A 20982-nucleotide genomic window follows, 5' to 3' on the forward strand; every position below is an offset into this window, starting at 1 on the left:
CCAGGCCGCGGCCGCCGGCGGCCGCCTGCCCGACCCGACCGTGGAGCAGGTCCGCGCAGAAGAGGAGGCCTACCTGGAGCTGCTGCACCGTAAGCGCGCCCTCGACGCCCGGCTGCGCGCCTTTGAGGGCCTCCCACCAGACGCCGCCATGGCCCGCCGCGAGCTCGAGGCTCGGAGGGACGTGCTCCGGAGGCTCACCCAACGCCGGGATGCCGTCTTCGAGGGTCTGGTCGAGCGGGAGACGCCGCGCAAGCCGAGGGGGTGAGGCATTTCCACGAACCGCCTACGCATGTCACCTATTACCATCCAGGTCACGCATGCACAACACTCGGGTGGCTGGGCATCATTCTTCTGCGAGCCCATAAATGATTGCCTGGTATCATTACAATGCAAAAAAAGCTGCGGTAAACAGCAGAGAAAATATGAAGAGCAAAACAAAACAAGAGGAAGGAAAAAGATAAGTAAGGAGAAAAGAAGACTCGCACACTAGCAAAATATTGCCTAGTGTTGTGTAGTTAGACGGGGTGTGACCAGACTCTCTATAACAAAAACAAAGCGAATAACGAATACAGAAAACATGGAGATCCTGTAGCCGAGGGAGTTGACTGGCCTCGCCAGGAACGGATCGGCACTCTCACTGTTGGCCTCGCTTCGCTCTCCCGCCTCCAGCTCCGCCAAACCTCCCAAAGACGGGTCGTCCAAGTCCAGCCCTCGGCTTCGCCTGCGCCGGAGCATCTTTGAGCGGGACCGGAGGCGGTTGGGCTCTGGCGTCCTTGGCGGGCTTTGCGTCTAGGCTCTCCCCGAGACGCAGATCGAGACCTGGGCCTCCGTCGTCGAGATCTCCAACTCCACCGGGCCGCTGCGCCCGCCTCGCGCGCTCCTGCACGCTCCGGAACTTCTCGAGCAGCTCCGCCCAGCGGATGATGCCCTCTTCGCGGCCCTTGAGTCGGTTGCTCCTGTCATAGTTGGACCCGCTGCTGGGAGTGGTGGTTCCGCTGTGGGGTTGGGTAATTGTGTAAGTGTCTAAGCTATATTTTGATAAAGGGGGACGAGGGGCGAGGGACTGGAGGGACTGCAGCGCTTCGGCTATGGAGCCCTGGCGCGAGTGGCCCGAGGCAGCGCTAGCAGCTGCGTTAGAAGCTGCGTTGGAGGTCACATACGGTCTAGGTGCGATATGCAGATACCCAATCGAGCTCACGCTGTTGAGGCGGTTCTTGAGGGCCGCGAAGGCCGATGATTGGGGCAGCAACATCAGGAGTCCGTAAAGGCACTTGTATAGATGCGGATACTTCTCTGGCTCAAGCAATTGAAGGCGGAGATCTGGTCAGGGTTCGCGTGCGTGACAGCCCACAAGGTTAGTCTTGCCGCCCCTGACCCCGACTCAGCCTGCTCTCGTGGGAGCGGACTCACATGTAAACACTGGCGATTCGAGTAACTGCACCAGCTTGTCGATCTGGATCAGGATGCTCACGGTCATCTCCAACTCGGCGAATATCTGCAAAAGGTTATATGCCTGTTCGTATGCCTGCGCGAGCAGGCAGAGCGAGAAGGTGGCCACCGCGTTGTAACACCACGACCTGAACAGGGCCACAAAGAATGTTTGGCCGTCCTGTTTGACGTTGGTTTTAGCACACGCGCGCTCTCGCAAGTCCAAAACCACGACTATGGGGCATATCCTACCTTGGTCTCGAGGTTCCTCAGCCTCTTGCGCAGATCCGACAATTCGGGTGCCGTGATCAGGTTGTTGTTCAGATTCTGGACCATGATGCTTGCAAACTCGACGTCTTCCTCCTTCTCTATGCAGTCTGCCAGCGTGCGGTATATGCGCTCGGCGCTGAGGCTGACGCAGAGCTGGCGGATGATCAGGTTGCCGCGTGTCTCTAGCAACTTGCGGTCAGTAGAGAAGAGCTGCAGCAAGTTGACCATAAAGTTGGAGAAGTAGTCGTCCTCGCTGTTGCGCGAGATCTGCGAGAGAAGCTGCAGGTCCTTGGTGACGACCGCCTCTGCCGGATCCGAAAGTGTTTTGAGCAGAGCGGGGAAGGTTCCGTCGTTGAAGGCGAGGACTTTCCTGGGCGCCTTGCGGTGTAGCATTATGAGCCACGTCAGCGCGGCCACTCGCGTGGCCTCGTGATCATTCAGGAACAAGAGCGTCAGGGAGTTGACGGCGGCGGCGTAGTCCAAATCTGCCTGGGGATGCACAGCTCCAGCCGCCTGGGTCGCGGGCGCACTAGGAGCCGTGACTGACGGCACAGGGGTTGCGGCGGCAGCCCGGTTGGCCAGGCCCGGCGTCGGGCTCCTCACTTCAAGGTCCCGAGTAGAGCCCGAGAGGGAAGGCCGCGCGCTGTGGGTGTGACCACCGCCGTCTTGCTTGTCCGGTTTTTCAGGGTGTGGGGCTGGCAGGCGCGGTACAGACTGGCCTGGCGCAATTTCAGGCTCATCCGAGAGCGACATCACATAGTTCATCAAGGACGTGTTGACCCTGGCGGCAGCCAGGCGTATCGATTCGACACCGCTGGCCATGGCCGGGAGGAGGTGGGCCAAAATCTTTGGCGTGAAAGGGAGCACCTCCTCCGGGCAGATATCGAGAAAATCGACAATCCATCGTAAAGACTCGAGCAAGCCATCTTCCTCTATAGGGTAAAGGGTTGCTTAGCAGTGCACTGTCGGTGACGATCATTATTATTAAGCGGAGCATGCATACCCAATGGCGAGTCGAGCGTGGCAGTGAGGATCTCCAGGATCGCCTTGTACTCGATCTGGACGTCCTGGCCAGGAATCCAGTCGTCCTCGTCACTGGTGATGGCTTCGTCGTCGTCGTCGTCTTCGCCAACCTCGTCGTCGTCGTGGGCCGTCTGCGAGTCGGTCTCGTTTAGGTCGTCAGGCGCGGGGACGCCGCGGACGCTGGTGCTGTCCAGGGAGTCCTCACGCTTCCTCTTGCCCTCGCCCTTACCGCCCTTGGACTTCTTGCTCTCGGCGATGCCCTTCTTGATCCTCGAGATGCGCTTGATCTCGTTGAGGAACTTGTCTAGGCAGCCCTGGGTGGCGACGTGGACGTCCCGGTTGGCGTCGCTGAGGAAGCGCAACAGACCACCCAGGAACTCGGGCAGGAACGTGACGAGCTCAAGGTCCGGGATAGAGTCGAGCAACACGATCCAGCCAACCAGGAAGGTGCGCGTAAAAGGGTTGATGACAAAGATGCGCTCCTTGAGCAGCGGGATGAAGCGTCTTAGCGAAAAGGCGGTGGGTAGTGGCCCGCGATCCTCGATGCCCTCCTTGATGGCCTCGGGATCGAGCGAGAAGTCCTGGGACGTCTCAAGGACGGACACGTAGGTGGCTGCGGACTCGGATACAATATCCTTGATTAGGCGGTCCAGGAGCTCGGCACCATTTTTGACCGAGAGTTCGGAGTCGGCGCCCAGCTACAGGAGGGGAGGAAAAAGGGGTTGGTTAGGATTAAAGTATGGCTGCGAGGGTCTTGTGACCCGGAACGAGCACACCACCGCGCATGTATGCACGATACTGCAGAGGAGGGGGCGTGAGGACGAGAAAGATGAGAAGGGGGTGCATGTGCGCCGATGACATGTTTGCGAAGATACGTACCTTGCACAGGGCGTCGAATATGTGGTTAAAGTAGATGAGGATCTCCCCCTTGGCGACCTTTGCAATGTTGTACAGGGCCTCGCACGCGTAGTATCGCACCCGGGCGTCCTGGTCGGTAAAGCAGGCCAGCACAGGGGGCACGATTTTCTCGAGATATCTCGGCAGCTCCTGTGACGAGTGGTGGGAGTGACGGAGTGGTTAGACGGACGGGTGGCTGCGCCGGGCTAGGGGGCGGGGGGAGCGGCAGAGTGACGTGTGGCAGAGTGTGATATTGGCGGACGCCTGTGGAGCGCCGTCTCTCGCACTTACTGGGCCGAGGGCGATGGCGGCAGCGGCAAGGCCTATCAGGCCGCCGTTGCGGGCATGCGGGTTGTGGATGGCATAAGCGTACTCGTTGCAGAGCTGGTCGAGGATGGCAAGGACACGGTCATGGTCATTGGTTGACACCAGCTCGCGGATGGCGCGCTCGAGCCTGGGCAGCAAGCAAGGGGGTTGAGTTTAAGTGTTAGGCTTTGGGTAGGAGACGGGAGCTTAGTTGGGCACGCACTCTAAAGCACCGACTTTCCGCTTGTCATAAATCTTATCGTTGAGCAGCCGCGTAACGTTTGAATCCATGGTTGCGGCCGGAATGGTGGTGTTGGCGGTGGTAGCGCCGGCAGCGGGAGACGGGATGTCGGCGAGGGCGATTGCAGCAGTGTCTGGGCTGGGGCTGTCAGCAGCCTGCGGCGCAACCTACTCTGCTCTGCCCGGTCAGGGTGGGTCGCAGGGACGACCTAACGGAGAGCCGGTAACGCGTTGGGCGGACAGGCGATGGCTGGATTTCTCTCTCTGCCGCGGCTGCCAGACGAGAGCGCAAGCAGAGCAGGTAGAGCAGGCAGACGGCGGCGTCACGTCCTGGCGCCAAACCGATGGAAAGAAAACGGTTGGTTGGGCGCGGCGAAGCAAGGAGCAGGGCAGCGAGCCGAGGGTGGTGTATTCCAAATGAAATTGAGAGGGCCCGGCTGCCTGTCCGCCGGCCTATGTGCGTGGCTCTGCCTCTCTTGGGTATCTACGGCTGGGAGGGCTGCTGGCGCTGTCGGCAGATGGGTCCAGTGCTTGCTCGGCTGGGAATCACGGAATCACGAGGACGTCACCAGCGCCTTTCGGTGTCAGCTTGTCCCACGCGCGAGGCTGGCTGTGGAGCAGCAGGGCTAGACACCAGCGCTAGCTGGGCAGAGTGTGGAGGCACACACGATAGTGGACACGGGAGAGCCCAGGCCACAGCGGGCACAGCCTGCTGGGATTGGTGCTGGGATTGGTGCTGGGATTGGTGCTGGAATTGATCGCACATGTTGTGTTGGGGCGGCGCACGGCCGCTGACTGCGGCAGGTGCAACCCACCCGGAGCACTTGCCGTTCCTAGGTAGGCAGGCATCACGGCATCGGCATTTGTTTCGCTGGATTTCCAATCTTGCAGTCGTGCCCATCATGGTGATGTAAACCCTAGTGCCGACCCACCCCTGGAAAAGACCAGCATCCAGCATCCAGCATGCAGGCAAAAACACCAGCACCACCAGCACCACCACCGCCACCACTTACCACCAGCAACACGTCCCACCACGCCGGCCGGGCTCCAGCTGTCGTGGCCAGAGCTGACTGACTGACTCGTTGCCCTCTCGCCAACCCGCCGTTCTGGTAGGGCCGCCCAACAAGCACAAGCACAAACACCAGGATAGCAGATAGCACCAGTACCAGCACAGGCAACAAGCACCACCCGCCACGCCCGTCACTTGACCTTCTGGTCGCAGCCCAACACTCCTCGCTTCCTGGCCGCCGGCTCCTCTTGACGGGACGGCTGCATGGGCCTGAGGGATATTCTCCCAGCTCGCATATGCCATCGAGGCATAACGCCCTGGTGGGACTCTCCTCGTGCCCGCCTCCCCAATGAGAGCGCTGCCTCGGCCTTGGGACCGCCCGATAACTTCACACCGGTCTGGACAACCCTGTCTTTCTGGATGCAGGACAGGCGATGCCCCAGAGGAACCTGCAGGACCGAGCCACTCCTCCTCATGTCCTGTCCCCCACACCCCTTGGCGATATGCGCCCGGGCTGGCTGCCCGGCCACCTGTGTGGATGGCCTCTCGATATCACCAAAACCTCGGCGTCGCCATCTCTGACCGCTTCGGGCCTTCTTATCGCGAGTCTGCACCTAGCCGATGAACCCTATCCATGGCTGCGCCGTGGCTGGCATCGCTGGACGTCCAAGTTGGATGCCGGCCAGTGATTGGGTGTCTAGATGTGCTAACATCACCTGGCCCTTGCTTCTTCTCCCTTCCTCCTCTTTCTTTTCTTTTTTCTTCTCCCTGTGCTGTCTTTTTTTTAGTGCCGGCTTACTTGGATACCAGGTGACTAGCACGCATATGTCCATTTGTGGCATCACGGACCTGGCTGGTGACGCCCAGCTGGGCTCTCCACAGGACCCCAGTCACTTATGCCTGTCCATCGATCCAGATTCCATATCCCCGCGCAGGACGATCGGCCTTGCCTTGTGGCTTTTTTTTCTCCAGCCAAGATTGCTAGCTCCACACTCGCCGCCATCGCGGACTGGGATAAAGTCAGATCGTGGCTTGCAGGTGGCAGGCAGGCTGGCTACCTTGGCGTGTACAATGCTACCGTTCCGTCCCTCTTCTGTCTACACACGCCCGAGGGGCTGGGCTGCACGATCCAGCTGCTGCCCACCTGCCAGCAGCCATCAGTGGATCGACCTGCAAGATTGTCTATCACAGGCGACACTTGCGCAGCTCTGGCCACTGATATACCACCCTCGACATGGCGTCAGCGTTGCTGGCCCCGACGGTAGCCATCCAAGCCCGTATCAGACCAAGGTCTTTAGCCGTTACTCGGAAAGGTTTTGAGCCATGCAAGATGGCATGTGCTAATCGCATCCCCCGGGCCAGTGATGTCATTTTCAGGGACCAAGACACAGGCCCAACATGGAAGCACGATCGCCTGGCCTGTTTCGAGAAATAAGGTGTATAAGGGCAGGCCGAGTCTGTGTGTTGTGACGTCGCCTAGTGTGGAGCAGCTCCAGCACAAGCACAACTGCGTCGCACAGATCTGACCAATGGCCTACGGCACATGTACAAGCCCCCCCTCCCTCCTTCCTTCTCCCTCCTTCCTTCTCCCTCCCCCTTCGGATGCTCCCGCCTGAGCTGCTCTGGTGCGTACTGTGGGTTGTCTAATCAGGTGGACTTCCCACCTCCACCTCCACCCTGGGTTTCCTCTCGCTTGCGCTTGTCCTCCTCGGCTTGCTTCTCAGCCGCGTTCTTCTCGGCTGCTTTTTTGGCTCTCTCGATCCAGGCGGCCTTGAGAGAGAGCACGGTGGCCCCTTGTTAGCACGGCACTGAGACCATAGCACCTCTTTGTGGAAGCAAGCTCACATCTTTGCTCGTCTTGGCGATCCGGCTTGCGGCTCCGTTGTCCATCATGCCGTCCGAAAGATGTGATTTTGTGGGTGTGTGAATGTGGTTTTTGTATCTCTTGTAGGAGACTGAAGTATGTGTGAATATCCAGCCAAGGCGGTGGTCAGAGCGCGATGATCAACATTTCCAAAAAGATGCCCTCGCCGAGGAGACCGTCGCCCTCTTTATACACGCGCCCGGCGCCAGGGATGGTCACCGTGATTCGTTGTGGCCTATACCAGCCTTCAGGAGGATGCCATATTGCCTTCTTGACCCCTAATCGAGACGGTATAGCCGGTCCTCCGAAAAGAGAGGTCCGTGCCGGCTCCAGAGGGTCATGATACTAGTTTCTTTTTTTTTTTTGGTCATGGCTGTCTGCACCCCCTCCTGGTCCACTCTTGGAAACCCGCCGTCCTGGCACGCATATTGAACCCCCTCCTATGACGCATCCTTACACCCCCCCCTTGCTGTCTGCCGGCTGCTGGGGTGGAAGAAGCAAGTGGGCGGCGGCGGCGATGGTGGTGATGGTGGTGGAGATGGGGGAAGCAGGGAACGAAAAAGGGGGTTGGTGGGATGCAAGCGTTGTCAGCCTGCACTAGGTTAGGTTAGGTAGGTAGCTAGATAGGTAGGTAGCCACTTAGGTAGGGAGACGGATGGGAACGAGACGTTGGACAGTGAGCGACGGCGGCGGTCCATGGCTGCTGTTTTGCTGCTGCCATGCAGGGGAACCCGACGCTGGCTGCGGCCATGTCTCCTTTGGATCCTCATACGCCAGCTTTGCTTTTTCTTTTTCATCCTTACTTCTTTTTTTTTCCCTGCCATCCCAGATCGATGGGCCCGACAGGCATCCCATGCCTCCACGTCTGTTGTTGTTGATCCGCTGTTTGCGAGAACCCAACTACACGGTTCGGTTTGGGTGCGGGGGTTGGACAAGGGGGCGTATGTACCTATCTGGGTACCTATATGTGGCTGCTGCTGCTGCAGCTGCTGCAACGCCGAACGCCGACTGCGTGATTCGACGGACCTAGTTCCTGGGCACCGCCCGGCCTCCGTTCGTCGCCAATGGGCTCTGCAATACGCACGAATCTGCCTGTATGGCTTATGTGCGCCCTTGCTGCTGGATACATGCCCAACGCCACCATCTTGGGGTGCTTGCCCGCCCATAATCACAGCCCCTCCCCATCAACCGGCACATGCGGTAGCCCGGACATCTCGATGCTGCGCCTTGATATTTGCGTGGGTAGTTGGCCAGGATGGGGATGGGGGAGGGGGGGAATCTGCACACATGCTGGTACCCAGAGGTTCGGACCAGACTGGAGAAACCAGTTCAGAGAAACGGGGCGGTGACACGGCAGATGTCAGCTTGGCAGCTAACGCAAAACAGGCTCCTCTGCCGGACGTGGCCTGTCCCAGAGCTCAGACGGGCCCAGAAGACCCCACAAACAGCATCAAATCCCAGCATACACGTAGTACACGCACGCACACACATGCACATACATATAGGGCATAGCCCTGGCTGGCATTACCCTGGCTAGCAGAGCCTACAACACGTATGTACGGACAGAGGACTCTCGCCCACTTCTCCTAATACGAAATACGTACCAGGGAACTCCCTGTCAACAGCGGCCCAGGGCTGTTTACTGGAGGGAGCTGAGTGGTGGATTCTCTCCCGAGTCTCCTCTACCATGCATCACTGACAGGCCCCCTCCCTTTGTCCCTCTTGGCCTTTTTTTTCGACAGGGGTGTATGAAAGAACGCGTGTGTGGTGGTACCATCTGGCCCAAGCGGGCATGGCGTCTTATTCACTTGCCTCCCTACATCTTCACCCCTACGACCTACACCACAGTCACTCAATAATATGATGTTGTGGCGCCTGTAGCCGAGTGTCACGCCCTCTCCCGGCATCTATCGGTGATGGGGTGAAAGTGCAGTTTTGGCCATCCTTCCTCCCCAAAAACTCACCCGACGGAAAGCAAGCATCCCAAAAACCGGTCGAACCACTTGCTCTAGGGAGTCGGCGGCCAAGTCGGTGTGGCGTGCTAGAAAGGGCCGGGGGCTGGTCGGCAATCACACCGACCCGGTCACCCCGCGCCGCTTCTGGCTCGACAGTTGACGCCTTTGATCACGGCGCAAGATATGCCGCAGCCATGCATGTGCACAGCAGGCACATACATTAGCGCATCGTCGGCAAAGGGCTCCCAGAGAGTAAGGCTACGATCTCCACACACATGAGATTCGGGCCGCAGGCGTCGGCTACGGCCTGCGTGTGCACTCCTTCCCTCGGCACACAGTATAAGGCGGCGTTTACATGGCTCTTTGTGTTACGGGAGATCGCTTCTAAGCTCTTACCCCCGCCTGCCGCACTGGGGCCGTATCCAAGCCGCGGCTAGCCAAGGTAGGAAAACGCTGCAGTCAGTGCGTGTGAGTACTCGACTGCTGGTGGCACTTGGCAAGGATGGCAGCCTGCCTGGAAACGTCGGCGAGCTTCCCGACCACGAGCTTGTTCCCGTCGACGAACCCGAGCATGGCGTAGGGGATGTCGACGTCCCGGCAGAAGTCGCGCACTAGGGCCTGGGCGCGGCGCAGGTTGTGACGCGGGATGCGCGGGTAGAGGTGGTGGATGGCCTGGAACTGCAGACCGCCGTGGAAGAAGTCGAGCCACTCGGGGCAGTCGACGTCCATGGTGGTGCGCAGCATCTTTTGCGGGAACGACTCGCGCGGGCCCAGGTCGGCCGTGCTCATGGCGAAGTGCGACAGCGTCAGCTGCAGGTGCAGCGGCATCGTCACCATGTGGCTCAACATGACGTAGGCGAAGCGGCCGCCGTTGGTCGGGATGCTCCTGTACACGATGCGGTAACCATACCAGTACCAGAAGAAGGCGTGGCCGGCGAGCTCGAGGTAGGGGTGCCACCACGCGGGGCCCTTGCGGGGCCCCTTACGCAGCAACAGGTACTCGAGCGACAGACGGTACAGGTTGAAGCGGCCGAAGAGCAGGATGGGGTAGAAGAGGTAGTGCTGGGCCCTGACGAGCACCTTTGCGGCCGTGTCGTACTCCATAACGCGGTCGTAAAAGCTGGAGCGCAGTGACTTGAAGTAGCGGTGCGTGACGGCGAGGAAGGGCAGGTACTCGATGTCCGGGTCGTGCTCGGGGTGGTTGGTGATGATGTGATGGACGTTGTGGTTGGCCTTCCACCAGCCGAGCGACAGGCCGGCCAGGAAGTCGCCAATCACAATGCCAATAACCGTGTCAAGATGGAAATTGTGCGTGATTCCCATGTGGCCCGCATCGTGGGCCGAAAAGACGAGCTGGTGCCAGAACATGCCCATCAGCACGCCGCTGGTGGCGTACCAGCCCCAGCGTAGGAAGAGCAGCATCAAGGCAAAGAGCAGGCCGTAGCGCGCCACCTCGACGGCGTAGGCGCGGTAGTTGCACTCGTAGAGCCCCGCCGCGCGGATGCGGTCGTTAAGGTCGCGGTACTTTTGCACAATGTCGGCCTGCGTGAGGTCGTCGAGCGGCGGATACGTGGCGTGGTCGAGGTCGATCTCCTTGCGCGTCAGCAAGTCGAGGAAGGCCATGCCGTCGGGCAGCTCCTCGACCTCGTCCACTGCCGGGGACGAAGACGATGATGACAGTGACGTGTCCGACCAAGGGCGGGAGTCGCCCTTCTTGCGGCCCCTGACGGGCTGCTGCTCTTCAAAGACGGGAGACGGCGCGCGGGAGCTGGCGTCACTCGACGAAGCATCCGAGGGGCTGGTAAGGGCGACCTCTGGTGCGTCCCCTAGTGGCAGAGGCACGTAGACGCCACCCTGGATCGGGGGCACCAGGTTCTCCCACCGCCATTGGATGCGGCCGATGCGGTACCTGTCCATCATGCGGCGAGCCTCAGGGGAGTGGAGGCTGTGCATGGTTAGTCCCAGCGTGCCGGGGGTTTGGCGCCAAAGTACTGCACTAACACGGTTACCTCGTCTGTGGCGTCCCGGCCGACCATGTGCAGGATGACCTTGTCGCCGCCGGGGTGGTACCCGCGCCAGGCGTCCACCTTGAGGACGAACTGGTTGAGCACGATGAGCGAGTGGCCGTCTGCGATCATGGCCTCGACCTCGCGGCGCGACATGAGCGGGTAGGTCCTCTGAGGGGCCATGGCGGGCAAGCAGTCTGGTACATGGAGGGATGGGGTGGTTTGAGGAAAGAGAAGGAGAGGGCTCGTGGGGTTCAGGAGGGATAAAAAGGAAGCCAGGCCGGGCACTGTTTCTTGACCGCCTCGACGAGAAAGATTGGATGGCACATTAGATGGCACATTAGATCCGCAACTAGTCGAATCGGGGATGCTCCTGCCCTCCAGCAACGAAGGTTCCTGCCATCCGGGGTGGGCTGATGGCTGCCATGAACCGGAATGGACCACTGCCCCCCACCCTTGGACCCACCAGCTGGACAGCTATAACGATATAATTCCCGTCTCACATAAAATTCACAAACGGCATCTGCCCCTGACACCTTCCACTACCACAGCCGCCCTGCCCATGCTGGCAACGGTGCTGCTGCTGCTGCTGCTGTCCCCCACCCGGGAGCGCAAACACGCCGCCGCCACCGCCGTCACCCACCCCCAGCATGTCCCCGCCCAAGCCCCCGCCCAAGCCCATGCCCATGCCCAGCGGCGCCCCCACGCCCAGCCACGGGAACCCCATCCCGGCCCCACCCATGAGCGCCGGTAGCGGTGCCGGTGCCGGAACCGGAGCCGCCGCGCCGTGATGCTGCCGGTGATGCTGCCGTCCTCCTCCGTGGTGTCCCTGTCCTCCCATACCGCCGCCCAGCATGCAAGGCGCGACACCGCAACCCACTCCCCACCCTCCTCCTCCACCACCTGCAAACCCCATCATGGGCGGCCCGGCCGGCATGGCCCACCCACCACCACCACCACCACCACCACCACCACCACCACCACAACACTCGCACCCGCCTCCCGCGTGCTGCTGCTGCTGCTGTTGTTGATAGTACTGTTGCGCCTGCTGCTGCAGGTGGCCCGGGTACAGCGACCACAGCGGCGCCGTGAAGACGTTCACCACGCCCTGGCCGCTGCTGTTGTTCTGATTGTTATTGCCGCTCGCGTTGTTGTTGCCGCCGCTGCTGGCCCGGACGTCGTTGCTGTTGCTGTTGCAGCACTGTATCCGCCCCATCACCGGTGCCGCCGTCAGGGGGCACAGGTGGATCAAGTCGGGCAGCGGGCCGCTCTGGGCCGGTTGCGGCGCGGCTGCCGTGGTCGTGGTGGTTGTGGTGGTGGTGGTGGTCGTCACGGTCGCCCCTTGGGTTCCCTGCGCCCCCTGCGCCGGCTGCGCTGCCACCCCCTGTCCTCCTCCCTGCGCCCCCGGCCCGCGGAAGCAGACGCCGCCGCACGTGCTCGGTATGGCCGCCCCGAGCCTGTTCTCCAGCTGCGCGAGGCGGCAGCGGAGGAGCAGCTCTTGCAGGCCGCTAGACGATACGTTAGCTTCCTACTGTTCGACAGTGTCGAGAATGTCGCAAACTCACCCATAATTTCCATAATCTGAAAATGAGCAGAGACAGCAACGCGATTAGCAATACTCCCTTTCCCACACCACACCCAGTGCCCCAGACAGGAGACAAAGCGCAGGGGTGACGTCCACGCACCAAAGTCCGAATACGGAATAAACATGTACCGCGCGTTGTACATGGCTCTTTTCTTCTCTTCTGAGCGCCACCCTGTTGAGCAGACAGACACGCCCGGGTGCTAGCGGGTTGCGTACTGGTGGTATAGAGCCGCTGAAAATCGCCAGGCGGTCAGTGGCAAGGCTGGCTGAATCTTGCCATCTCATCCTGACTTGGGGGGGCGATCACATTTACCTACCTTCGCCTATATATACCTTGGGTGTGCCTGTCGTGTGTCCGCCACGGGTCGCCACATGGGTCGTGTAACAGAAGCATCGCTGGACACACGCTTCGCCCTGCGTTTGTTCGATCCGTGACGTGCATGCCTGGGACTCATTGGGCGAATGACTCCTTTGCGAGCGCGCCAACGCAAGGCACCCGAGCCCCGTGGCCGCTGGATGCTGTGCCCAGCATCGTGGAACCGCGTGTTATTCCATTCGTGCAAAGCCACCGGGACAGTCATCAAACTCGCTTCCCCTCACCGCTTTCGCCCAAACGACGACAACGAAAGCCAGCTAGTCAAGCAAACAACCGACAGTGAGCTCTGTTTATGAGTCGCCGGCGCACTAATAACCAAGGCTGCAGTTATTTAATGTCCCGGATCCCTTTTGAAGGCCCAACCGGAGAGGTCTAGCTCACCACCACCGTCTCACCTCTACACTTCTATATTTACGAGGCGGAAATTCCAAGCACAAGACAAGCCAGGGTCGTAGAGGGGAAAAAAAAAACCAAGAAACCAGGGGCAACCCTATCATGCAACGCTATAACCGTAAGAGTACAACAGCTGCGCCGCCCACGGCACTGCTGATCGCCACAAGCTTAGTAGTGGATGGCCTTGGCGTACGTGGCCATGGCAGCCTCTTTGAAGGCCTCGGCCAGGGTGGGGTGGGCGTGGCAGGTCCTGGCAATGTCCTCGCTCGACGCGCCGTACTCAAGCGCCAGAGTGCCCTCGGCAATCATCTCACCAGCGTTGGGGCCGATGATGTGCACGCCCAGGATGCGGTCCGTCTCGGGATCCGAGATCATCTTGACCATACCCTCAGAGTCCTGATTGGTCTTGGCGCGCGAGTTGGCGCTGAAGGGAAAGGTGCCGATGCGGTACTGGGCGCCCGACTTCTGCAGGTCCTGCTCGCTCTGGCCGACCCACGCTACCTCGGGGTGCGTGTACATGACCGAGGGGATGGCGGCGTAGTTGACGTGGCCATGGCCCTTCTTGATGTACTCCACCACAGCCACCGCCTCCTCCTCGGCCTTGTGCGCCAGCATGGGGCCGAACGTCACGTCGCCCACGCAGCGGATGTGCGGGATCTTGGTACGGAACTCCGAGTCGATCACCACGCGGCCCCTCTCGTCCGTCTCAAGGCCGATGTTCTCCAGGCCCAGGCCGCCCGTGTAGGGACGGCGGCCGATGGCGACGAGCACAACATCGGACTCAATCTGGGTATTGTTGGTGGTTAGCACACGCAACACAGAGCGGGCAGATATTAGGGGGACAGTACCGTCTCCTGCTTGCCACCGCTAGCGGCATCAATCTCGAGCTTAACCTTCTCGCCACCCGTCTCGCCGCTGACGACCTTGGTGTTGAGCTTAAAGTTGATGCCCTGCTTCTTCAGGAGCTTCTGGGCCGCCTTTGAGATCTCCGTGTCCATTCCGGGGCCGCCGATTTGGCCGAGGAACTCGACGACGGTCACCTTGGCACCCAGCCTCGACCACACCGAGGCCATCTCGAGACCGATGATGCCGCCGCCAATGACGGTCATGGTCTTGGGAACACTATCGAGCGACAGGGCGCCCGTGCTGGTGACGACGCGCTTCTCGTCGATCTCGAGTCCGGGGAAGGGGGTAGCCTCGGAGCCAGTGGCGATGAGGATGTTCTTGCCGACGCGGGTGGTCTCGCCGCCGTCATTGAGCTCGACCTTGATCTCGTGCTCGCCGGCGAAGGAGCCGGTGCCCTTGAGGTACTCGACGCCGTTCTTCTTGAGCAGGAACTCGATGCCCTTGGTCAGGCCCGAGACCGACGTTTCCTTGGCCTTCATTAGCTGACCGAGGTTGAGCTTGACGTCGCCGACCTCGATGCCGCGCGACTTGGTGTCGTGGAGGATCTGGTGGTAGAGGTGCGAGTTGTTGAGCAGCGACTTTGACGGGATGCAGCCGACGTTGAGGCAAGTCCCGCCGAGCGTCCCGCGCTTCTCGATGCAGGTGACCTACACAAGGTTCCCGTGTCAATTGGCATGTGTCTGGCGTAGCAAGGGTCATGTCGTCGGCAACGGAGGCGCTATACCTTGTAACCCTCCTGGCCGGCCTTGATGGCGGCCACATAGCCGGCAACACCGCCTCCGATGATGACCAGATCCTTCTCCTCTATTTTCGGGAATCAACCGTTAGTCAAGCCGAGGCGTTTGCCCAACAAAGGCACTCGCGGGAGGACGGGGACTGGGAGCTGACCAGATTCGGTGGCGTACGACCGCCTCCATCGCGACAGAGAGGCGGGCGCGATGGCAGGTGAGGGGGCACTGGCGGTAGAGAAGGGCGCATTAGCTAGAGCCCATGGCTCGTCTGGAAGCCGGAGCAGGGCTGTTCATCTGCCCTGATCTGGTTTGCCCTGATCTGGTTTGCCCTGATCTGCCCCACAAAGCAGCGCAAGCCGGGAACTGTAGCCACTCGCTGGCGGGAAATACTCACGATGTCCTGAGGGTAGAGCGGGCAAGAGGCCCAGATATTAACCGGCGGGACAGCATTACGGATGTGCGGGGGAGGGAACGTGAAGGTGTTTCGATTGGGCAGTCGTTAATTGACTCCTCTGTTTTATGCGGTGTGCCGGTCAAGTCCCGAGGGTTTTGCTACGCTCAACTTCTTTGCGCGGGCTTTTGTCAGTGGGCGGCTCAAGGAGAGCTTCCTTGCGGGCCAGGGCGTATTTTTTTTTTGGGACAAGGCTTTCCGCCGTTGGGGAAAGCAAAATGGGTGCCTGACAAATGTGGCGCCAAATTTGTTAACCATGGGTAAATCGCCCCTGCTTCCTTCCGATCGACCCGCACTCCGCCCGTGCGATCCCGACGTCACTTCCGGTTCAAGGCGACTGTAGCCGCTTTTTTTTATGTACCCGTTCCGGCAGTGGCGCCTCGGCGAATCAGCACGTATCTACAAGACTATCATCATTCCGCCACCTCCCCTCCCTCGACCAGACCTCTCTCCAGCGCCAGCTCGGCGACCTTGCATCTGCGCCGCAGCAGCTTGGTGTTTACCTTGCTGCCCGCGAGGTCCGACTTGCGCACCGTCTTTCTGACAAAGTACTGCAGGCCCCGCGCGAGATCCTCGGTTCCTTCGCCCGCCATCGTAAACATCTTGGCTATCGTGTCGTCTGTCTGCTGCTGCTGCTGCTGGTTCAGCATGGCTGTCACCAGCAGCACCTCGATGAGCATGCTGGTCTTGGGCTTGAGGTACACAAGGCTCAGGCACTTGAGCACTGCCAAGCCCATGACGCCCTCGGCCAGCAGCCACCCGTATAGCTTGGCCACGTTGACGATGCGCCGTATGTCCACAGCCTCGTCGTCATCGTCCTCGTCCTCGGCCGCCTCGCCAAACATGGACTCGCCCAGTCGCCGGAAGAGCTTCCACAGCGTGTCCTGGAACGCCCACCGTGCCCGCCGGTCCGCGCATAGCCGCCTGGCCACCAGTCCGTAGTAGGGGTTGTACTGCTTCTCCGACCCCGCGCACTTGACGAGCACGTTTGCTATCTCGCGCTGCCGCTCCTTGTTGAGCCGCAGCTTCAGCAGCCGGTGGTACGCGTCCTCGCAGTCTGTTGCCGACATGATGGCCACGAATATAGACCGCCGCACGTCCGTGTTCATCATCTGCTCTCTGGCCAGCACCGTCACGTCCGGCGCTGCGCCCTCCCCTGTGATGTCGAGGTCCACGTCGGATTCGCTCTCGCCGTCTTGGTCGCCACCCTTGGCAGTGCCGACGCCCGCCGCCCGCCCGCTCACCGTGTTGGCGCCGGCCCAGCTGGAGCCCACGAGCCACCACTTGCCCCTCTTGTCTGACTCCTCGATGTCTTTCAATCCCATACGTAGTGGCTCTGTTGCCTTGAGCTTCCTGGAGCTCAACGAGCCAAGCAGCCTCCTCATTCGTGTAGTGTGCTCGGCGACGACAGCCGAGGCAACCGCACCGGCCTTCATCTTGTTGTTTTTCAGGTCGTTGATGGTCTCGATCATAAACTTTGTCCGCACAGACATGTTCTGTTCCCCCGTCCGCTCCATGGCCGGGCGGATCATGGCGACGATGTCCTTTAGCGCCATCGGGTCATCTTGACGCAGCGCCGTTCCACACATGCGGATGATTCGGAGGAGAAGCTCGGCGTTGAGCTCCGAGAGCTCGCTGAGGAGCATGCGGATGTGGTCGAAGATCAAGGTGCAGCCGATCATCTGGAAGTTGTACATCTGCGCCAGAAACGTCATGATGTTGGACGCCTCCTTGGTGGGCTCCAGCTGATCCCGGGCACGGCCGACGGCGTTCTCGTAGTGCGCCTTGAACCTCTCCACTGTGCTCTGCACCAGATATGCGCCAAAGTCCATGCCGATGACCTTGTAGGCGGCCGCAGCGAAACCAGCGCTGAGGATGAGCAGGGTGTCCGGGAGGCTGGAGGGGTCGCAGACCTGCACTAGTATCAGATCGGACAGGATCGACGTGACGTGCTGTCTCGGGTGCTCCCGGTACAGCTTCTCAATCTCGCCCAGGATCGAGACAAGGTTGGCGTCTGTCAGCCTGTTTACCAGACCCTGAGTCTGCCTCCGTATCCTCCATGTCAACTCGGCGTCGGATCCTGTCTGCGCCCTCATCGAGGGGGGCACGTATTTGGCCACCGTTCCCCCTGTTGTCGGCGCCACGTAGGGATTCTCCCGCTTCGGCTGTGGCGGCGGCGCTGTTTCTGGCTCCGAGTCGAATCCCTCAAAGCCGTCTTCATCCCCGTCGTCGCTGCCATCGTCGTCATCGCCGTCGTCACTCATGTCCAGGCCGAAATCCCCTTCGTCATCGCTAGACTGGTCCGAGTCGCCACGGCCCTGACTGGCCTGGGCAACAGCAGCTTTGCGGCGCTTCTGGGCCAGCCACTCGTCCGCCTCTGCCTTCCTCTTTCTGCTCTCATGCTTCTCCTCGTCAGAATCGTCAGAGCCCAGGTCCTCCAGCAGGTCACCCAGCCCATCGTCCTTGAACGACTTTGGCAGGCCCTTCTTCCCCTTCAGGCCCAGCTTCCTCTCGAGATCGGCGATTTCCTTGTCCTCCTGCGCGAGCTTCTCGCGCACTTTCTTGGACACTGTGGGCTCGTCTTCGTCGCCGCCGTCCTCGTCGAAAGCGTCGTCGCCGTCCCAATCCTCGCTGCCGGGCTCGTCCTCCTCTTCTTCCTCGCTCTCGTCGACTTCGGGCTCTCGCTTCCGCTTCGTTATGGGCGCTGCCTTTTTCGGCTCCTCCTTGAGTGCTTTTGTTGGTCTGGTCCCGCGTCGTGGCTCATCTTCGTCGTTGCTGTCGTTCCTCCTCGCTGGTCGCGACCCGGCCGTTCTCCTTGCGCCATTCTCCGCCCTGCGGTGGTTGTTCCTCGGTCCACGCTGGGGTCGAGATCTTCGGTGAGTGTCGCCATTGTTGTCTAATTAAGCTCACCCAGAGTCAGTCGGCGGCTTTTTTTTCAAATGCGCGCGATTAGAGGGAGTCCTACCTTCACCAATTTCCTGCAAAAGGCTTAATGGGAGGGACGGCCCCTTGGAATCCCGAAATCTAGCCATGCCTAGACAATTCCCCGAATGGAGGGAGTGCAGGCGCGAGGGGCTGTGTTAGTTCTGGCGGAAAAGCTTTCTCGGCGCTTTTGGCAATGCCGTCCGAAATTGTGGTCGTCGCATCTTTTTTTTTTTTTCGCCCCCCGTCAATCCCCTGCCTCCTTCGCTGGGGTAAGTGGGTCAATTGGCGGAATGACGCGTGCCATCAGCGGTGGTTAGCGGGCCATCCATTTCCAGAAAGCGCTAAGCCAACCCTAAAATCGACGTCGCACGACTGCGGGGCAGCGCCCCACGATGGCTGCAATGCGTTGGCTGGCTTTTTGGCTCCCAATCCCGACGACCAGCGCGACCAGAAACCGGCTGTTTTAATCGAAAATATCAGGTCCCTCCCCAGGTAGAGCAGAGGCAGCTCGCCCTGGTATCAAACAACCATGGGCCACCTCACAAGCGACGAGGTACGCCGACTTCCCACCCCTCCCCTAGTTGCCAGCCTACAATTAGCTAACCTCGGCCCGCGGCGCAGTTCTTCGTCAAGCTCGCCGAGCTCTTCGAGTCGCGCAAGGGGCAAGACCACGGCGCCGTCTACCTGACACAGAAGCGATGTACGCACCCTGAATGCCCGCCATCAGCACCCATTAGACGACCTGCCTGCCCCACAGCGAAAGCTTACGACTCCGTGTCAAACTCCCCCAGTGACGTACGGCCAGCAGCAAGAAACCGATGGCGCAGCGCCGCTCGCGGACCTGAGCCCGGCCGGGCCGCTGCCGGTGCTGATCCGGGCCACGGACGGCAAGACGGGCGACAAGGGCTCCAAGCGGGCGCAGCGCCTCAAGCTCTCGACCATCGTCGAACCGGACGCGCTCGACGCATTCTATGCGCGCTACGCCGAGGTGTGCAAGGCGGGAATGGCGGCGCTCAAGCCCAGGGACAAGAGCAAGAAGAAGGCAAAGGCCAAGAAGAGGAAGGGCGCCGCCGCGACTGGCAAGGCGGCGTAGGTGTTCTTTTGTCAAGAAAAAAGGGGGGCCGCGATAATACCCTTGGTCACAATGGCATGTTTAATGACATCCTGTTTTCCGCGCCCCTTGCTTTTGCGATTGAAGCTATTCACAGGAGACAAAAACGCCCCCTTTTATCATCCCATGTACCCATGCCCGCCCAAGAAACCATGCAGCACCCCCAACCTCCCCCCCCCCCAAAAAAGCCCGCATAACCCACCCCCTCACATGCCGCCGCCCCTGCGCCCCCGCTGCTGCTCCCGCTCCCGCCGGCGCGCCCGCTCGTCCTCGCTGTTGTCATCCTCCTGCATGCTCTCGATGACCTCGCGCAGGTGCTGGCACGAGTCACACTCGCGCTTCTGCGGCCGCCGCTGGTTGCCCACAATCATGATGAGGCTCTTGGGGCACCGCTCCTCGGGCTCGCTGCTCTCGCAGCTCGCCAGCTTCTTGTGCGCCTCCCACCGCACGCTGCACGTCGTGCAGCGGTAGTAGTGTATCTCGCACATTTCGCTAGACGGGTGGGCCGTCGTTGCGTGGTGGCTTTTTTCTTCTTCCAAACCTAGGCCTTGCTTTGACTTTGTATGGTCTTTGCCTAGTTTGGTCCTGATGGTGTGTGTATGGATGTGCAGCCTTCCAGATGAGAATTCAAAGAGGGAACGAGGACTCGGCTCTAGGTTATTTCTTAGTTTTGCTCAAGATCGACACCTAACCATCTGGCGGCGACATGGAAAAAAACAGACCACTCACCTAGGCAACTCTTGACTGATCACGACTCCTAACGCCCAGGCCGCCAAGAGGCATCAACGAGACAGATACCAGGGGGGCGCCCGCCGGTCCAGCGCCAACAGCGACAGCTTATATGCCGGAGGCGCAGTCATGGCCCACCAGCTCAGTCGAACCGACAGCGTGCCCGATTGCACTGTTCTTACGAGCCGTGGGCCGCACACGGAGCATGTGTTCGTGCTCCGGTCTCGCCCCATCTGTTCATGAGCGTTTGGTGTGTGTTTGGTCGTGCCAGCAGGGCCACGTCAAACATGGAAAGGGGGCGGTGGATGGTCAGGAAGCCAGCGCACTTGACTGCCCCGAGTCGCATTGAATCAACATGAGTATGACAAAATGGCATCCCTAGGCTTCAATGTGACGTATACAAAAAACTGGCCGCGCAGCTTTGATATGCGACGGCTAAAAGGGACATGTTAACAAGATCAGGATTATCATGATCCTTCCCCGACCCAGCGGCCCAGACCGCGTAAATGACAATGGCTCTCCTCATTTCGGGCGTGTCTGGCACGGGAACAGGGCGCTGCAAAGCCCCGATTCAGGCTCGACAATCGATCCGTTGTGCCTGTGAGCCACGTGTACCCCGTGCTCCATCCCACAGGGGCGAGGGCAACACAAGGGGTGTAATAGCCTGGGCACCTGAATGCCATTGCTCGCCCTCCCACTCCAAGAACCCACCCAGTAATTCCATCACCCGCCAGGGTATCTGCTCGCTCGCTCGCTGGCCCGCTTATGCGTCATGTC

At 60.4% G+C, this 20982-nt stretch overlaps 9 protein-coding genes across 9 annotated transcripts in view; 2 read left to right on the forward strand and 7 right to left on the reverse strand.

The window, feature by feature from the left end:
- GGTG_05220 (hypothetical protein) overlaps positions 1 to 2630 on the forward strand; it is a gene marked incomplete at its 5' end in the record, with an annotated part of 3972 nt that extends 1342 nt beyond the window's left edge. Inside the window, one exon of the mRNA XM_009223019.1 lies at positions 5 to 2630. Within this exon, the coding sequence (XP_009221283.1) occupies positions 5 to 265 (261 nt within the window). The 3' untranslated portion in view covers positions 266 to 2630. The remainder of the gene's footprint in view (positions 1 to 4) is intronic.
- On the reverse strand, positions 329 to 4758 carry GGTG_05221 (vacuole morphology and inheritance protein 14). The gene is made up of 8 exons (XM_009223020.1): positions 4148 to 4758; positions 3910 to 4072; positions 3601 to 3768; positions 2702 to 3419; positions 1681 to 2630; positions 1411 to 1609; positions 1161 to 1320; positions 329 to 995 (listed from the first exon to the last, which is right to left on the reverse strand). Exons 1-8 carry the CDS (start codon positions 4213 to 4215, stop codon positions 635 to 637), a joined length of 2787 nt encoding a protein of 928 aa, XP_009221284.1. The 5' UTR covers positions 4216 to 4758; the 3' UTR covers positions 329 to 634.
- A 2062-nt stretch (positions 4759 to 6820) lies between these two features.
- On the reverse strand, positions 6821 to 7063 carry GGTG_05222 (hypothetical protein; the record flags this gene model as incomplete). Its single annotated transcript, XM_009223021.1, has 2 exons — positions 6821 to 6943; positions 7019 to 7063. The coding sequence occupies 2 exons, from the start codon at positions 7061 to 7063 to the stop codon at positions 6821 to 6823; spliced, it is 168 nt and encodes a 55-aa protein (XP_009221285.1).
- A 2388-nt stretch (positions 7064 to 9451) lies between these two features.
- On the reverse strand, positions 9452 to 11181 carry GGTG_05223 (fatty acid desaturase; the record flags this gene model as incomplete). Its single annotated transcript, XM_009223022.1, has 2 exons — positions 9452 to 10937; positions 10994 to 11181. 2 exons carry the CDS (start codon positions 11179 to 11181, stop codon positions 9452 to 9454), a joined length of 1674 nt encoding a protein of 557 aa, XP_009221286.1.
- A 316-nt stretch (positions 11182 to 11497) lies between these two features.
- Positions 11498 to 12726, reverse strand: GGTG_05224 (hypothetical protein; the record flags this gene model as incomplete). Its single annotated transcript, XM_009223023.1, has 3 exons — positions 11498 to 12506; positions 12564 to 12579; positions 12684 to 12726. 3 exons carry the CDS (start codon positions 12724 to 12726, stop codon positions 11498 to 11500), a joined length of 1068 nt encoding a protein of 355 aa, XP_009221287.1.
- Positions 12727 to 13240: 514 nt separating this feature from the next.
- GGTG_05225 (dihydrolipoyl dehydrogenase) lies at positions 13241 to 15623 on the reverse strand. Its single transcript, XM_009223024.1, has 5 exons — positions 15384 to 15623; positions 15147 to 15214; positions 14983 to 15062; positions 14201 to 14905; positions 13241 to 14138 (listed from the first exon to the last, which is right to left on the reverse strand). Exons 1-5 carry the CDS (start codon positions 15437 to 15439, stop codon positions 13521 to 13523), a joined length of 1527 nt encoding a protein of 508 aa, XP_009221288.1. The 5' UTR covers positions 15440 to 15623; the 3' UTR covers positions 13241 to 13520.
- Positions 15551 to 18600, reverse strand: GGTG_05226 (hypothetical protein). Its single transcript, XM_009223025.1, has 2 exons — positions 18406 to 18600; positions 15551 to 18336 (listed from the first exon to the last, which is right to left on the reverse strand). Exons 1-2 carry the CDS (start codon positions 18470 to 18472, stop codon positions 15854 to 15856), a joined length of 2550 nt encoding a protein of 849 aa, XP_009221289.1. The 5' UTR covers positions 18473 to 18600; the 3' UTR covers positions 15551 to 15853.
- A 167-nt stretch (positions 18601 to 18767) lies between these two features.
- On the forward strand, positions 18768 to 19665 carry GGTG_05227 (hypothetical protein). Its single transcript, XM_009223026.1, has 3 exons — positions 18768 to 18918; positions 18987 to 19065; positions 19157 to 19665. The coding sequence occupies exons 1-3, from the start codon at positions 18895 to 18897 to the stop codon at positions 19456 to 19458; spliced, it is 405 nt and encodes a 134-aa protein (XP_009221290.1). The 5' UTR covers positions 18768 to 18894; the 3' UTR covers positions 19459 to 19665.
- A 17-nt stretch (positions 19666 to 19682) lies between these two features.
- On the reverse strand, positions 19683 to 20438 carry GGTG_05228 (hypothetical protein; the record flags this gene model as incomplete). The annotated part of the gene is made up of 2 exons (XM_009223027.1): positions 19683 to 20061; positions 20275 to 20438. 2 exons carry the CDS (start codon positions 20436 to 20438, stop codon positions 19683 to 19685), a joined length of 543 nt encoding a protein of 180 aa, XP_009221291.1.
- Positions 20439 to 20982: the final 544 nt, after the last annotated feature.

The sequence above is a fragment of the Gaeumannomyces tritici genome, assembly GCF_000145635.1.
Source record: "Gaeumannomyces tritici R3-111a-1 unplaced genomic scaffold supercont2.3, whole genome shotgun sequence".
NCBI classification, from domain to species: domain Eukaryota; kingdom Fungi; phylum Ascomycota; class Sordariomycetes; order Magnaporthales; family Magnaporthaceae; genus Gaeumannomyces; species Gaeumannomyces tritici.

Coding starts and splice junctions, on each gene's coding strand:
- GGTG_05227 (XM_009223026.1), top strand. CDS start 18,895: ATGGGCCACCTCACAAGCGACGAG. Junction 18,919..18,986: donor GCCACCTCACAAGCGACGAG/GTACGCCGACTT, acceptor CCCGCGGCGCAG/TTCTTCGTCAAGCTCGCCGA. Junction 19,066..19,156: donor CTACCTGACACAGAAGCGAT/GTACGCACCCTG, acceptor AAACTCCCCCAG/TGACGTACGGCCAGCAGCAA.
- GGTG_05225 (XM_009223024.1), bottom strand. CDS start 15,439: ATGCTGTCCCGCCGGTTAATATCTGGGCCTCTTGCCCGCTCTACCCTC. Junction 15,215..15,383: donor CGCTCTACCCTCAGGACATC/GTGAGTATTTCC, acceptor CTCTACCGCCAG/TGCCCCCTCACCTGCCATCG. Junction 14,139..14,200: donor GCGGTGGCAAGCAGGAGACG/GTACTGTCCCCC, acceptor AACAATACCCAG/ATTGAGTCCGATGTTGTGCT.
- GGTG_05226 (XM_009223025.1), bottom strand. CDS start 18,472: ATGGCTAGATTTCGGGATTCCAAGGGGCCGTCCCTCCCATTAAGCCTT. Junction 18,337..18,405: donor TTTGCAGGAAATTGGTGAAG/GTAGGACTCCCT, acceptor GAGCTTAATTAG/ACAACAATGGCGACACTCAC.
- GGTG_05221 (XM_009223020.1), bottom strand. CDS start 4,215: ATGGATTCAAACGTTACGCGGCTGCTCAACGATAAGATTTATGACAAG. Junction 2,631..2,701: donor CACGCTCGACTCGCCATTGG/GTATGCATGCTC, acceptor TTTACCCTATAG/AGGAAGATGGCTTGCTCGAG. Junction 1,610..1,680: donor TGAGGAACCTCGAGACCAAG/GTAGGATATGCC, acceptor AACGTCAAACAG/GACGGCCAAACATTCTTTGT.